At 41.1% G+C, this 17447-nt stretch overlaps 1 protein-coding gene across 8 annotated transcripts in view; it reads left to right on the top strand.

Annotated features, from left to right (window-relative positions):
• Window positions 1-17447, top strand: part of REPS2 (RALBP1 associated Eps domain containing 2) — a 93500-nt gene that overhangs the window by 11391 nt on the left and 64662 nt on the right. For all 8 annotated transcript variants that reach the window (XR_014940431.1, XM_085531436.1, XM_085531422.1 and 5 more), the window contains exon 2: window positions 16441-16564. Coding sequence is in view for 7 of the 8 variants with exons in the window: in XM_085531403.1 (XP_085387529.1) it covers window positions 16441-16564 (124 nt within the window). In the remaining variant the exon portion in view is untranslated. The remainder of the gene's footprint in view (window positions 1-16440; window positions 16565-17447) is intronic.

Below are 17447 nucleotides of genomic sequence, written 5' to 3'. Positions count from 1 at the left end.
AGTGCATTACTGTGAGAAAATTTCCTTGGAACTCGGGCTGAATCCTGTTGCTGCCTTGGTTTCTTTAGTTGTCTGGCATTAAGAAAAACGCTAGGGCTTCAATGCTGATGCATCGGAGCTAGATTCTCATCTTTACTGATATTAAATACACCATTGCTGTTGAGAGGTTTGGTGCAGTGCCCTGAAGTCTTGCCAAGCGTTGTGTTCTGTCTGCATGCACTCTTGCTCATGCAGTGCTTTGTAAGGAGTCCTATGCCTGTGCACCTGTGGGTAGGCAGCCCAGTTTGATCCTGGCATTGCTTTGACACTTTTCCTCCATATATCCCTCTAACACTTCTACTGGAAAGATGAAGATTACGTGGTGGTTCTATTTCTGCTGTTTTTGTACCCTTGTCTTCTCCTGATGTTTCCAGCCTTTGTGGGTGGGTCTCAAAGAAAGCAGTCCCAGTCCTTTTCTTGTTGCACATGGACTTGTGGTTTTCTGGTGCCCCGAGTGACATTTCATCCCATGGTTGGAGTTCAGAGGGGATTATGTTTCTGTTGTGTTACTTTTTTTTCTTAGCTTAGAAGGAAAGTTTGCCTTATCTTCCAGTTTCCATTACAGACATGTTGAGGTATAAGCGTTGCAGGGAAATGCTTCCTTGCACAAAAAATGCACAACTATTTCCAGTGGAATTTTAGAAGAACAAACAACACCATCTCTTTACTGAAGAGTTTCTGCTGACGTTATGTCTTGGAAAGGAATATTTAACAAAATTAATTGAGCCGTAGTTTGCCTGACTGAATACCTTCTGACTTTGTAAATGTGTTTGAGGTTTTAAATCACATAAAATGTGTTTTAGCTTGTGATGTGATTTGTTTGCAGGACTATTTGGAATGGAAGACAATTTCTGAAACAGCCTATTATCAGAATAAAAGAAAAGATAACCAGCTGGATAATCAGTAGAAGGACATCCGAGATTTTATAGATGTTAGATATTGTTTGAAATTAGTGGTGTTTCAGTAGTTTGTTAATCAAACAGCACCTGAGGTGGAGGTCAGCAGGCACAGCCTTATCTTAACTAGTTCTTAAGAATGTCCCACAGTGTGCCATCCCTCTGTGCTCCTTGCTTTGTGGAAGCAAGGAAAAAGGCAACTGCGTGAATGCTGTGTAGCACTTCTTGTGGGCCACAGCAGCGTGATCATGAACTGGCTCAGAAACACACGTGTTCTGGTTAGTGACCTGGATGTTGTGACAGTGGGAGAAAGGGGTGAGCTGCCTCGGCCTTTCCATGGCACAGGCAATCCTGACTGTATGTGTGAAAATCAGAGCCTGGGAAATGCATTCTTCTGACACCTCAGCCCTTCTTCCAAACCAAATGGAAACCAAAGCTAATGGGTTATGAAAAACACTGAGGAGGGGGTTTGCTGCAGTGTGGTCACATTAGCATCATCTGTATGGGAAGCAGGACAAAATACAGCTGTGGAAAAGACCTCAGGTGATCTCTAGATCCCTTCTGCATTATAAAGAAACCTATTTCTTTATAATTCCTGAAAAAAATTCTTAATCCTTAGCGATGAAAACTGCATAGCTTCTGTGGGCAACATACTCTAGTGCTGCCTTATCTTAAGTTTGAAGATTTTTTTAAAACGCCATGTTGTTTATAGCTGATCTATGGAGGGTGTGAAGAACAGATTGTCCTCTCCCTTTTAAAGCTGACTCTTCCTTTTAGTTTAATGTTGCAAACTGGTGTTGTGCTGGGTTTCTGTGGCAGGGTTTTGGTAGTGAGGGGGCCACAGGAGTCCCCTTTGAGAGAGGAGGCCCAGAGCTGCCCCTGCTGGACATGGTCCATGCCAGGAAGTGGCTGGGTGGGCAGTCCACCTCAGCAGGACTGGTGTCATTGGGCAGAAGAGTGCCCGATGGGCATAACTCCTCAGAACCCCCCCCTCACCCAAAGGGGTAATCCATGAAGAGCTTGTGAAGACTTCACAGAATTACAGAATCTATTGACAGACCTTCAAGATCATTCAGCCCAACCATCAATGTTTCCATGTTCCTAAGAACAGCTGAGTTTCATCCAGGTGCTCTTGATGTTGTGGTTCCTACAGATGAACTGAGACAGTATATTGTAATAATATTGCATGGTGTCTTTGTCAGTGTTGCTCCTTTTCTTTTAATTCTAGTTGTAAAAGCATCGTTCCTAATGCTGTAGCCTTGTCCTGTGGTCACAATTGCTCCTTGTCACAGAAACCAACGTTTCCTGAGAACCAGGAAAAAGGTCATATGTACGAGAGGCCAGCTTTAAATTGTTTTGGAAATATTGGCAGTGCCCTGCAATACCTAGCCCCAGTCTGATGAAAGGATTACACAGTAAATGTCTTGTTGAGTAGGAAATCACAGAATCACAGAATTGTAGGGGTTGGAAGGGACCTCTAGAGATCATCGAGTCCAACCCCCCTGCCAAAGCAGGCTCCCTACACCACGTCACACAGGTAGGTGACCAGGCGGATCTTGAATATCTCCAGAGGATACAGAGGAGACTCCACCACCTCCCTGGGCAGCCTGTTCCAGTGCTCTGTCACCCTCACCGTAAAGAAGTTCTTCCGCACATTCATGCGGAACTTCCTATGCTGTACTTTCATCCCATTACCCCTAGTCCTGTCCCCACGCACTACTGAAAAGAGACCAGACTCACCACTATGGCTCCCACACCTCAGATATTTATAAACCTGGATCAAGTCCCCTCTCAGCCTTCTTTTCTCAAGGCTAAACAGACTCAGTTTGCTTAGTCTCTCCTCACAGGGGAGATGCTCCAGGCTCTTCACCATCTTTGTGGCCCTCCGCTGGATTCTTTCCAAGAGATCCCTGTCTTTTTTGTACTGGGGAGCCCAGAACAGGACACAGTATTCCAGATTAATGAAATGTTTCTTAATCATTCCTTGAAAAATGAGCCATGTACTGAACTTCTGAGGGGGAAGCTAGTTGGGATGGTGACCATTTTACATGACTTTGAAAACATACAGAAGACCAGAATTTCCAGAAAACAAGTTAATTACAGAACACTTAATAAGAAGACTGAAAAAAAAAGAAAAATCACCACGTTAAACTCTTAAATTGCTTGTTTTGTTATTATCCATTCTGTTCAGCTGGGGCTTTTATTCTCAAAATTTCATTAGGATCCCAACTTGTTCGTTGTGTTTTTATTTTTTTTTTATGCGCTATGTGCTCATCTGTGGGGTCATGTTGTAGATTTGGACCTAAATGGAATGTAAACAGCTTGTGCAGGAATCCCGAGTCAAGTCCTTTCCAAAGTTTTTGTAGAAAATCAATTTCCTGTGAGGAGAGTGTCAAGATTTTTATGGTTAACGTTTCCATGGAGGAAACGCCTCCAACTTCTTTAGCAAGCCGGAAAAAAATCCGGTATTGTTATGCAATACAAATTAAGTTTGTGCTCTTGAAATGTAATAAGTATAATTACATACTTGGTTAAAATTTCTTATTTGAAAGTGTGAATGCAGAAGTATTTGTATTCTTTCAGCTTGAGTTAAATCCTTTTGACATTGAAGCAAGAGCCAAAGATTTTCAGTGTTGGGAAAATTATTGTGAAGAAAGATATTCTAAAGGGCTTTAAAAACAATGAGAGGCAATGGTATGGTGCACAAATAATGTGATATTAAAAAGAAAGGTACAAAACACAAATACATTAACCAGCTTACAGTGGAATATATGACTGAAATGGACAGGACAGGTCAACCAATAGGTTTTTAGACAAATGTGTCTATTTTAAGAATCACAAATAATTTTCTGATTACTTTTTTTTTTTTTTTTTCAGTTGTTCAAAATGTTTCATATTTTTTGATAGTATTTAGTTTCCTTTTACTGCTTAATGAAGCGTTTGGAGTTGTCATATTTTTTCCACAATTATTTGCCTGGGAAGGTAGAAGTAATGAAGTGATCTGATGTATTTGTCGCTGTTTATTTGGGAGATAAAAGTAGCACCGTTTGTCTTAATTTCAAAGAATTAAAATCATCATCATTTTGTGCATAGCTCAAGGTCTTGAATACACAGGCATATGGTTCTTCAAAGCTGTGCTTTATCCGTTAGCAATAATAAATGCTTTTTGTGTTAATAAGGTACATGCAGTGCAGAGATTCGGAGTTGTTTGTGATGTCAATCACAACTGCAGTTCTGAAATTGTAGTAGATTTATTCTATTAGATATATTCTATCACCCTTTTTTTTCCCCACTATACAAGAAGGACTTCCATTGGCCATAAACTTTTCAGGAAATGTTGAAATTAACGTTTTCTATTATGTATTACTCAGCGGTATATTTCATTTTCTTGTCTCTAGTTGAAGAGAAGTTGTTTTAATTCAGAACTAACATATTTTAAAAATCATTCCACTTTAATGTTATATTTTCTATAAAACCCAAGAGTCTTTCAGATAAAATAAAAGGGGGTTTCTGAATGTGCACACGGTCAGAAAGTCTTGGCGAGTAAAAGCTCAGAGCTGTTTTCTGCTTGAAATTATTGTTCTTCCTACGGGCTGAAAATAGTTTATTTGTGTTATAGAACAATTTTTTGTTGAAAAGAAGTATGACTAAAAGCTGGGGGAGGAAGCTGCTCCCTTTTGCAGTAATCAGCAGTGAGCCCACATCTGTGCTGAGAAGCGTGGCACAGATTGATGGACAACTTTGGTTTTGCTGAGCGTGGGTCATACAGAAGCACAGATGCAAACTGGCATTCCTTCCCCACCCCATACCAGTCTCTGTTCTCTGTCCCCACCTACCCCAAAAAACCCAACGAACGAGTGATGAAATGCTTTTTAGACTCATTTTAAGTACTCACACATGTGGAGAAAACACTCCCACTTTTTGACTGAAGACCTAGTTTCAACAGCAAAATAAAACTAAGCCACAGTTGAAAGATTTCAAGTGAAGGAGTGAAGCAACAGTGTTATTTTGAGTTGTATTTTTCTTTTTCTTTTTTATCTGTTATTTTTCTGCTTTAAGATTTTTCTGTATTTAAACTTATTTCCTGTAAGTTGTTAATAATAACATCTCAAAATCGGATTGTGACTGCAAAATCAAACTTGGGATGCACCAAGCTTGATTTGCTGTAATAACACTTTTGCAGGCAGTGTAGGTAGGTAGGTATGTAGGACCAGAGTGGAAAGGAGTGTCAGAAATTGGGCTTTCCACCTAATCTTGCTTAACAAAGTAGCTGTTGTTAAGTCTGTTAAGCCAACAGATTCCTGTGCAAAAGCGTTGTGGGAATTAAAAGCTTAATCAGCCTGTGTGCTCTCAGGAGTTGAAATGGTTTAGGCATAGAAAATAGGGGAAAGAGTATATATTAGTTAGGTACAAATGCTTTTGCTTTTGCTCAACCTGGCTCTGATCTAAGAAAGCAGTTAAGAAACAGGGTTTTCCAGCCCCTGTGCATTCCTGTTGAACTCACATGGGGTTATTTCATGTGAATCTCAGAGAGAGAAATCTTTTTAATTGTATGGCTCTAAAGGAAGAAAAATTTCTATTCTAGCCATACAAAGAGTGCGTGCCTACTAAAATATATATTTATTAAGTCTTCTTTGTCTTTGCTTTTTAAAAGCTGCTGTGCTTTGGCCCCTTTTGTGAATGTGTTTTGGGGGTTTAATTGCACGATAAACCACTTGCTCCACAGGATTCCTTTCCATTTAGTGCAGAAATTGTATAGAGTAAAAGGCGGAGGCTTACAAGAAGAAGAGACTGCTGCTTTTAAGACGTGGATTGGCATGTAATGCATTTCTTTTGGTATCCAGATTGCATACGCTTGAAGCAATAACTCACCTAAAGATTTCTGCCTGGATGTAAAATTTACCAATATTAAGTTACAGAGAAGAAAATAAAGCTATTGAAAGGGAAAAGTGATTGCTAAATGGTTTATTCACTGTCCTGGTACATATGCTTAATTTTCAATGCTGAAAGAAAGTAATGCTAAAAATGAGCAGATAGTTGGAAAAGCTGCCTATGATAAGCTTTTACAAATCCTTTTTCTTTTTCTTTTTTCTTTTTTTAATAATATGTGGTAATGTGTACAGATGTCTTTTTGTTTTTCTAGTTCCAGGAAGTCCTGTGAAAGAGTCATAAAAGCCTCACAGCTGATATTTTTTTAATACCTTGGCTGCTGTGATGATTGGCTGCATAAAGACCAAAGAAATGACATGCTCTAAATAGTTTAGTGTTTCCTATGCGTTTGTCTGGTTGGCATGGGGGGCTGGGGATCACCCTACAGTGATCATTAGTACCTCAGGAGATCTAAAAACTGCCATAGAGTACCAGACACAGATCACTCGCCACTTCATCCCTTCAGAGCTAAATGGATCATCAGTCTTTTCTCTACCCAGTGTGTTAAATCCTTCTTTATTAACTTGCTACACTTGAGTCATCAAAGCTTGCTGAAGGTTGTGTGTAGAATGTAGGAAAGAAATGGAACTTCGACACCAATTGAAGATTTTGGACACTGGGCTGCTCCCCTCACCTGCACAAGCAAACACATCTCCTATTGCAATGCAGCAATACCCAGCGTAGGGAAGGCTTGTGCTGTTTGATTGGTAGAGATGTCCAAAGAGATATTTGAAGATCTGTCTCGCAAGCACAAATTGTGCTGTTGCCATCTTTATCTGAATGTGGGAGAGAGAGTCTTGGCAGGAATAGCTGTGATGGTGATGCTTCAGTGATGGAGGATAAATAGACATAATTTAAAGCAGTCTATGATTTTCTTCTTGTGTGCACAGGATTTCACTAACTGTGTGGATTAAAAGAATAAAATATGAGATTAATTTGCTGTACAGTTTCCTGAGTCTTTAAACTCATGTTACTAAAGTTCTGCTTAATAATCTCTTAATGTATTGCTATGGAAGATTTTGCAAGAGAGCTGTAGTTCTTAAGTGGTACATTGTGATGTTTGGATCCTATGATTGTGCTAGGCCATTAAAGGTTAAGGAGGAAAGCCCGATGGAAATATTAATGTGTGCATTGCTGAATGTCTAAGTGCTCCTTTGTATTGCACTGTCCACAAAATGTTAATGACACAAATTATATGTTAGCCATCAGTGTATAAGAAGGACTTTATTCTTGTTTTTCATCACTGGTGCCAAGACGTGCAGAAAACAAATAGATTCAAAGGGATTAACTTGAGTTCTGTCCTATAGAAAAATCTTGCTGTGAAATGAATTGTACATGTGAGAGGACATCCTGCTTTGGTCCATGTGCCAGGCTTTCTTCACTGACATCCAGAAACCTGTGGTTAATCACATTGCTACTCTGTTTTTTAGCTGGCAAACTTACCAGTCTACATGTCAGACTTGCATATCAGTCACCCATGGGATCAGAAATCATAGAATGGCCTGTGTTGAAAAGGACCACAATGATCACATAGTTGCGACCCCCTTGCTATGTGCAGGGTCACCAACCACCAGACCAGGCTGCCCAGAGCCACATTCAGCCTGGCCTTGAATGCCTCCACGGATGGGGTATCCACAACCTCCTTGGGCAACCTGTTCCACTGTGTTACCATAAAATTAGTCACTTATTTATTTATTTATTTATTTATTTTTAGAGCAACAATTCACATCACACAGCACTTGCTTTATGTCTTTGTATAAGAATTTAAAAAAAAGGTAAAAAGAATGTAAGGACTTATTTACCTGATACTCAGCTGAGAGTTGTGCCTTGGGTGCATCAGGGAGGTTGTGGGGATGGAGGGTCATAGGCTGTCAGTGAGTAGGAGTGCACTCACTGAGAAGAAAAGGCTGCTCGTTTTCCAAAAGAAGTTGGGAAATGTTATTTTGGATTTGGAAGTGGATCTGTAGAGATAGCAGTAATTGCCATGAGGTTTGCTGTCGTCTGCCCTTGGTATACTTTCAGTTGTGAAAAAAAAGCATTCAAATGGAACAGATCGTAAAGTTATTCTGGCACAGCATCTGAGGGCGAAATATTTCCTTGCTTTAGTTGCAGAGAAATGTGGAAATAATAAGGCAGCTGTTGTGGAGGCAGCGTGCTGTGGTGCTGCCTGTGGATGGCTGTGTAGGTCTCCTGGTTGTGACAGCACGTTAAAATTAAGCCAGCTGTGTTTGCCAGGATTTGCCCGCAGTAACTCTGTGTGCTCTGCTGGAGGGAAACCTTCAAGCATTGCTACCAAATGAGAAAATAAAGGAAGCTTTAATGGAGAAGGTTGATGTTCTGGGTAGAGCACGTTTTGATGGTCTGTTCATAAATGTATGTCTGCAGAAGACATCTCCTTAGTTTAAGCTCAAAGCTTTTCATTTTTTAGCAGACGCAAGTAATGCGTGCATTAGAGGAGCTTGGCTAGCTTCTTCACTGGTGGTGCCAAGGTGTTTTCAGAAATCATAGGGTAATTAAGGTTGGAAAAGACCAGTAAGGTCACCTAGTCCAACCACCAACCCACCACACCATGCCCACTAACTGTGTCCCTCAGTGCCACATCTACACGTTTCTTGAACACCTTCAGGGATGGTGACTCCACCACCTCCTTAGGCAGTCTGTGCTGCTGCCTCACCATTCTTTCTGAGGAGAAATTCTTCCTACCACCCAGCCCTAAACCTCACTTGGTGCGACTTGAGGCCATTCCCTCTTGTCCTATTGCTGTTATGTGGGAGAAGAAGCCAACCCCTACCTTGCTACAACCTCTTTTCAGGCAGTTGTAGAGTGCAATGAGGTCTCCCCTGAGCCTCCTCCAGACTAAACAATCACAGTTCCCTCAGGTGCTCCCCATAAGACTTGTGCTCCAGACCCCTCACATTTTTGTTGCTCTTCTTGGGCCTTGATTGCTTTCTTGTTGTAAGGGGCCCATAACTAAACATAGCACTTGAGTTGCAGCCTCACCAGAGCTCAGTGTGAATTGTCCTGAGAAGTTTTATGGTGATATTTCATCATGACAACAAAATGAATTGTATGGCTGAGCTTTGCAGGTTAGGTTATTTACTGAGGAGTAAATTGCAAATAAAATTGGTTTTAGATTCTTTGGCAAATAAGGTAAATCCTATATTAAAACACCGTTGGTGAAGCGGTATTAAAAAGTGGATTTTTCTCTAATGCAGATTTGTATTGTAAAATTAGTAACTCATGCATCTGACTGAATTTTGACATTAGCAAACAAAATTACTTCAAATCAATGGGATTTTTTTTTTTTCTTTCTGAAAGAACAATCATTGACTTCTAAGTCTGTGGAGCATTATTTAGAGACTGAAATTTGTCAGAAGGTGGGATAAGGGTTGGCTGCACAAATATAACACCGAAAGATTCAATTGGATGTTTTGTGCAATCTTGAGAGTCTTGCCTTATAAATAGCTCTATGTTCCTTTATCAAATTTCAGTGTTTTAATTGTTTTAAAATTTCATTACTCTTTTAAAACTCAGGGGTTTTTTTTAGGTGCTTTAATCCATATCTGAATTGCAGTGATGGAGTGACCACTCCTCCTGTTTAAACAGTTGGACTGGATGATCTTTTAGGTCTTTTCCAACCTTGGTGATTCTATGGTTCTATGAAACAAAAAGAAAAGACCTGGACAGATTGCAGCAACTTATCTTATTGAAGGTTTGATGGTTGAAACTGAGCTTTAAGTTAAATTCATTTTCAGTTATGCATATATAGGCAGTGCTTTGAGTAGACTTTAAAAAACAACAAACCATATTGAGATACATTGGTGTTTATAATAAATGTCATTCTACATAATGAATTCAGGCTTATGAATAATTGCTGTTTTAAATCAGTGAAAATGCACTCCCCAGATGACAATATGCTAATGAAAATTATGTTTATGTAAAATATTCTTTGCAGAATTAACAACTTGGTGAAGTTGTCTAAAATAATAAGAACACGAGGGTATGATACCTGTCCCAAAAATCTGGCCTTGTTGGATATAGTATGTTGCTTAGCATTCGTGTGATTGTACTGTATTTTAGTGTGAAAAGGGCACTGATGCGGCTCATATGCAAAATGTGACATTTCCACCTTAGCTGAGACGCTGTTCTCCATTCACTCTCATTGCTAGCAGGAGTTGTGTACTGTTTTCACTTCAGCCTCCAGAAAATGGAAGTTTTACAGAGTAATTTGTATTTCAGCTGGCCCAGTACCAGTCCTGACCAAATTCCCATATGGGGAGTTCCATCTCATCAATGTCAAGTTGTGGTGTGTTCCATTACTCTCAGGCAGGAGAGCTTGGGATCAGATCTCTGTTGAGCAAAGAAGAGACAGTGAGTGGGTCTTGTCTCCCCTTTCTTGTGCCCCAAGCCTTCTTGGTGTTATTTCCATAGATAAGCTTTTGGAAGAGAAGAGGTGAGCAGGAAAATGAACAGAAGTCCTTGGAATGACTAGTGTCTTTATACACAGCATAGATTACGAACATGCTTCCTTAGCTTTAAATGTCTGCAGGATGGAATCCATGAATCTCACGTCTCATGTCCAAGAGAATGAAATGCTCCTGGCAGAGTCTTGCATCACAAGTAGTTCGGATAAGCTCTATGGAAGCTCCCTGCGATCAGTTTGTTTGGATGGAGTGGTGTGACAGATCTGTACTTGTCACTTTGATTAGGATGCTACCTTTACTCCCTTGCTTCTACGATAAGACTTGAAAAGTAGATAAAATGTCTGTCATCAAATTCTGCATACTTTGCAGATTTCCATGGGATTTCAGGACTTAATAGTGATGTTGGCAAGGCTGCGTGTGCTGCATTTCATTGAGTGTCCAGATGACTATGTATATTTCCATAGCCAAATGCTGAGGAACTGATTGCCAAAAAAAGAACGTGGAGGAGCTTAGTGAATAAATGGAATCATTCTTCCTTAGAAGAATTGTTGGCATGCTTATGACCAGCTCTTAAATTCAGAGTAACCTGTTTTCAAGTGTTTTCTTTTTGTGTTACTGGTGTAATAAGCTTTATTAAAGTTTCATGCATTCTATACAGATTTATTGGCACAAGCTGTGTTTATTGACCTGGATAGATGTTTATAGGATTTTATACAAACTGGTGAATATGAAAGGAATTCTAGATGGATTAATGCACTCTGGTACAGCATTCATTTGCCAAATAGAATAAAATGGCATTGAAGCTTTCAGGTATTTCTCAGCAATATTTGTTCTTAAAACTCCTGGTGAAATGATGGAAGTGTTCACCTTTTCCACATCACACCCAGACAAATCAAAAAAGATTCATCAGTGTTTGTACATTAAAGACAGAAGGTTGAGTATAGGAGACTGGATTTCTTTGAGGCGCAGTTCCTTGCTTATAAGTATTAGGCTGCGTCGGCAGCCCTTATTCCCTGGCAGTTTTTCTAGCCAACACTCCTTAATAATTGAAATCTTCTGATTAATTGTGCTGACTCACCTGTCCTGGTAGCTGCACAATTCAGATCAGTATTTTCTTGTAACTTGTCATATGCTGGCGTTGCCAGTTGTCCTATCTGACAAGAAGTGATTTGCATGCTCTTGATTTGTCTAGGCATCTGCAGTTAATGTATAGTAAAAAAAACAGAGGACTACACAGACCCTTGCATTGATAATGCTAATATGAGACTTGCAATGTTGTTTGAAAACATTCTGTGTGAGCCCAAATGTGCTCTGAATCATAAACTTTGCTGTTCTTGGTGCTGGCATAAAACATTCTGCCTGGAGCTGGTTGGCAAAGCTTCACTGTTGCCAAGGAAAGAGCTTGCCCCAGGAGTGCCCAGGTGAGCACCTGCAAACCAAGTGGTTTTGGGCTTCCAAAATTTTAGTGAGCGTTCCAGGTGATGTTTAGAGAAGTGGAAAACAGATAAAGCATCCCTTTTTAAAAGACTACGCAGCTGCTGCTTAAATGGGCTGAGGCAGAGAAACAGCACTACCAACCCTCCCCATGGCAGAGTCCCTTCTTCTGGGTGCAGAACTGCCCCAGCACTTCCCAGGCAGCGGTTCTCTGGGATCCGGACATGCTGTTCTGTGCTTCACTTCAAATAATGAAGAGTGAAGAGCCTTGGGCTCCAGGCAGTGCTTACAGGTATTTGAACAATGACCCATTCAGAAAGAAGTACCTGATTAAGAATGTAGCAAAACTTGTCTGTGACGAGCAGATCTCAGTATCTATAAACAGAATTTTATTTATTTATTTTTTAAAGGAGCAAAGTGGGTCAGACGCAATGTACGGTTTTGCGATAAGCAGCTGATAAGTTACTGCTGCAAATACTTGACTGTGGAACAGTGATGGTAGGGCGGTGGGTCTGGAGGGCTGAGTGCAGGGCTACAGCAGCATAGCTGGTCCTGGCTCTGGGCGGGAGCTCTTCAGTCTGTTCCTTGCAATGAGGAGGAAACAGAGGAAGTGGAAGATCTTGTAACCTCTTCATGAGCAAGAGCAAGCATTAAAATTGTGTTCTCTGGGGCTGGGCTGAGCTGGAAGGTGCAGCAAGAAAATTCCCTTTAACAGGGGAGCAAGCGATTGCTCATTTTGTTTTTCTCACTGAGAATTTACATTCAGCTTGTACACTTTCAGAGTGTCACAATGCACACAGAAGCTTCCTCTTTCCCGGGCTGGGTTTGCCTACAAGTGACAGGCAGTGACCATGACAGATCATGACAAGGATGCAGAACAGACCCAAACCGAGTGTCGGAAGACAGCACAGCAGTGTTACGGGTTAAATGAAAGAGCAAAAATCTTAGAATCATAGGTTGACTTGGGTAGGAAGGGGCTCAAAGATCGTCAAAATTCCAACCTCCTGCTGCAGTCAGGGTTGCCAGCCATTAAATTAGGCACCAGCTCAGGCTGCCCAGGGTGTTCCAACCAAGCTGGCCTTGAAAGCCTCCAGGTTTGGGACATTCGTAACTTCTTTGGGCAGCCTGTTCCAGCACCTCGCCACGTTCTCAGTGAAAAATTACCCAGCTTTACCATTGCTTACAGGTGGAAACCTTTCCCTTGAGGCTGGAAGATGGCCATCTCAGCCTGCCCATCTGTTCTAGGGTTACCAAATGGCTCTTTTTTGAGTGTACCTTGCACTCAATATACGATAAGCAAACTTCATTCTTAGGCTTTGGCTCCCAAAGTTTAGCTCTTGCAATCTAAATTGGACCTGCCCAGGGTATTTGAGAGGTCAGTGCTCTTGGAGTCCGCAGTGGAAACTTGTTTGCAGAGAAACAGGGAGAGCTGGAACAACATCAGATTGTGCTGGGAAAAGCAGCTCCATTGGGATATATTCAAGGAGCAATTGCAAAAATAATACTCACTGCCTGCTAATGGAGCAGAGGGGTGAGTGGATAATAAATACAAAAACCTGCTTTTTGTTCCAGCATCTCAAGATTTAAGACTTTCCTAGTAGGAGTATGCATGGAGAATGGTAATTTAAAACAGCCATTCTACAGAACAGCTCATAGATGTGTCTTCAATGTTAATGCTGATAAGCCAGAGATCTCTTTTCAATAAGAAAATCAATAAATAAATAATGGGGAGGGGGAACGTTTTTTGTTAAAATAATTGTAGAAAATCTTCTGGCCCATTAGAAGAGTATACAGACAGTCTTCCTCTCCATTTTTTGTGGCTGTTTGGTATGGAGGGCAACGTGGTTCTTGCACAGTGTGTTTTAAGGCTCTGCTGAAATGCCACTGAAGGAATATGCATTGTTCCAGGGCTGACTTAGAACAAGCATGAGGTTAGGCACCACGGTTCTCCATCCTTCTCTGAGAAATGTTGCTTTTGCGTGTTGTGTGGAATGAACTTTCTTCTTCAAGTGGCAACCAACCCATGAATTTGTTCCACGTACAGGGTTACACCTTAAGAAATTTAAAGGCAGTTTTAGTCTACTCAGCATGGTGCTCTTGCCTCAAGAGCCGTTCAGTAGATCAGTCTTTGAGTAACTCTGTTTATCATCCCCAGGTTAGATTTGGCAAGAGACAGCAGTAACCTGCCACCATGAAAAATTGTTTCCAACGTGTACTGCATTAAACTTTTCTTCCATATTCAGCTATAGCTGGAGGATTATGGCTTTTTGCTGAAGGATCTAAATAAAAAAGAAGTAATGAAATTGACTGTCAGTAGTGCTGTATTAAAATCCCCTGTGGCATCAAGGTCTGCAGTTTATTTAATTTTACATGCGCGTGAGTAGAAAAAAAAGTCACTTCTCTCCTTGTTATCTAACTGAAAACAAAGTAACCTAAGCTGACAACAGGAAGGGATGAAAAGAGTTTGTTTTTAACATCAGTTGAATGAAAGCAATACTGATGTTTCCCTTTTTCAGGGATGTTTTCATATGTCTTAGTTCCAAAATGGTGCTTCCTGTTTGTTTTCTTAGATAGTGTCTAGTTTTCATCCTGGAAAGATGTCATTTCACATTCAGGTACAGTGCCTTTAATTCAGATGGATCTTGGAGACTCCTAATAGGTTTTTGCACAACCTCGCTTAGCTGCAGCAATGTGTATTGCTAAATGCAGTCTGTCCATTGAGAGGCTGTGTGCACCGAGCCCACAAAAGCTAAAATCAGGAAATTAAAAAAATAAAAAATTAAAATAAAGGCAGTATTGAGTTGAAGCTGCCTTGAGAATTGAAGCTGGCAGCATGTTCTGAGGAACTGGTTTTGAATGAAGGTTGACCTGCCACCTACCTGTGCTGCTGGAGGAGGAGAGGTTCTCCAGTCAGCAGCTCAGAGTGTGGGTCCTGATGTAGGTGAGGTGAGCTGCTGGCTGCCAGGGGACCCACAGCCCTCTCCTTTGGCTGTCAGGGAAACTAATGAGCGTAAATGCCTGTACCTACAATTAATCTACGTAAATAACTACAGTTCTGTAATAAATTGAGCTTCTGTGGCAGCTTACATCTGTTGCTCCAGGCCATTAACAGGAGATCAGGATTTAGTTACTGTAATAACACAGAGGAGATTGTGCCTACAAAATATTTTGCTGTTTCTACCACTGAAGGGCAAAGTCACAAGGAGGCAGTTTTGAGATGGTTGTTTTAAGGGTGCCTGAGAAGCAGCACAATGTTTCTGAAAGATCATGCATCCCTGATTAATTAAAAAGTAAAAAAAGATTTAAGCTGCTTTATCAAAATAAAATGACTGTGACATATCAAGAGCAAGCAGATCATTTACAGCATTTGGCACAGAAAAGGGGAGAGTCTCTTGGGACATGCATAGCCACAGTCTTGGCCACTTGTACCCTGAGGTGCTGCTGAGAGGAATGGCTGATGGACCGCCACCTCCAGTCCCAGAGCTGACCTTATCCTCACTGTTGCTCCTGTCCCAGAGTGGGCACCCAGGTTTGATGTCAGCTTACTGATGCGTGTCTGTGCCCTCCTCTGGCTGCGGCTGCTTTGTCCTGAGGCTGGCATCAAGGATTTGTGCACCACAGCAAGCCATGTTTCCTATCCTCAGCACCAGGTCCTGGCACTGGATCTGAGCACTCACCCAGACATAAGGAAAAAAATAAAGGAATGGTAGATTCCAGTGGTTAATTGGAGCTCTGCTTGTCCGGAGAATCAGTCTCCCTTTTCATTATGCAGTGAGAAAAAAGAAAGCAGCTTGGTGCAGCACCAAGGAATGAAGCCGTATATCTCAGAAACTCGTAGGAGGAGAAAAAAAAAAACAAAGCTCAGTCAGTCAAGGCTGAAGCCACATCCAGAGAAGGAAGGCCTGAAGATACCTTCAGTGGTTATTAATAATTAACACTCTGAAACATCTCAGTTTTCAGGAATTGTTTCACCTAATGTTCTGCTACAGCATGCATTTGTATGTGTGTATGTGTATATATATATGTAAATATATATATATAATTCAAGAAAAATGGGTATTCATTTGTTCTATTTCTTTATATGCATCTGTTAAATAGTTTCTGTCATGCTATTGTAGCTTGGGAGCATCCCACTGCTGGGTGTTACATAGAGAACCTACCCATGGAGAAGTGCCAATGAATTTGTTAGGTCAGGATGGCAGCATTTGCAATGCTACCATCATACAAGAAGCAGACTAAAAACAATAGGATTCAGAGACACCATTGGGGCCTGTGAGACAGCATGGAAGTAGCAGGAGGGGGAATTTCTTGTACTGAGTTTGCCATTCCAGTTACAGTGGTTGTAAGGACTAAATGTATTTCTGTGAATGCCACAGCTCCTGCAGTGGGAACATCTGACTAAACAATGTGCAAAATAAGCAATCATTTCACCTGCTGTTAAAATCATACATAATATGAAAGCAAATAAATCATTTTAGGATAGCTCTGCTACCCTTCGCTGTACCTGAAAATGATAATAAATAACTACTGGTCTCTGATGTACTAAGGGGAATGTGATCAGACAGCAGTCAGAACAAATACATTTAATAGATAACTTTAAATACAATAGGTATTTTGAACTTTAAAGTACACATTTCGTTGCTTGTGTACACAGAGCTGTTTATATTCCCTGAAAGAGTGAAATGAGTTTTACTAAGAATGTGTCTCTTTTCTCTTAGATCACAGAAGTTTGTGGAGCCAAACGCGTGGGCTATTTTGGTCCTGCTCAGTTTTACATTGCTTTGAAGTTAATTGCGGCAGCACAATCAGGGTTCCCAGTACGGATTGAGAGCATTAAGAATGGTGAGTAACAAACGTTGCTTGCAGCACTCCGTGCTTGTTTTTCCCTGTCTTTAATCCTTGCAAGCTTTCGGTGGCGGTGAACTTTTCTTCTAATTTGTCTGTGAAATCAGTGTGTTTTGAGGAACCTAGGCTGAGTAGGAGGTGATGTTACTTTCTATGAGTGAAAAAATGGTAAAACATTGCACTGAATGACACGTGTGGCTGAGGTAGGACTGCAGCTGCGTCTCATGAAGGGATTGCCAGGTGACAGCCGGTCAGTGCTGTAGGTACACTTCCCTGCTACCTTTGGACTCTGGTCCCTAAGGCCTCTGAGTGGTAACCGGTAGCTGCTTCAGATGGAGGATTGTTTGGGATAAAATAATGCATTGTATCAGTAGGTATGGCAACGTATGATAGATGTAATTTAAAAGAGCTCTGTTCTTCGCAAAGTAGTGGCGGTAATAGTAGATGTACCATTTTGATGGGGATAAATGCTTCTTAAGAGGCAGATCAAACTCAAGTGGTGAAGAGAGAAAGCAGTTCCAGCTGCAGAATTGTCACAGTGACTGCACGGAGGGAGCTGGGATCTTCTTGCCCTGGCGGTCCTTGCTCAGCCTTGTCAGGCCTCAGGCTAAAGATCGGGAGGGTTTCCACTTATGCAACATTCTCTTGTGCTGTGCTCCTTTCTAAGGATGACACTGTTGGTCTGAGAAAAAACAGACTGAGTAAGAAACCTGAACTGAAGTGAGATACACTGTGTGCACGTATGTGTTACAAGCACAGCAGCTGTGCATCATCCACCAATTTGAGTGAACAAGGGTGCTTGCAGCCTCCCTATTGACAACCTGCTTACTTACTCCTCAGAAATGCTTCCAGTGCTAATTGCATTTTCTCTTGAAATGGT

The sequence above is a fragment of the Coturnix japonica genome, chromosome 1 (genome assembly GCF_054131305.1).
Source record: "Coturnix japonica strain WE chromosome 1, WE-NBRP24, whole genome shotgun sequence".
NCBI classification, from domain to species: Eukaryota; Metazoa; Chordata; class Aves; order Galliformes; family Phasianidae; genus Coturnix; species Coturnix japonica.
The sequence above is the reverse complement of the archived record's forward strand: the minus strand, read 5'-3'. Positions and strand labels throughout refer to the sequence as shown.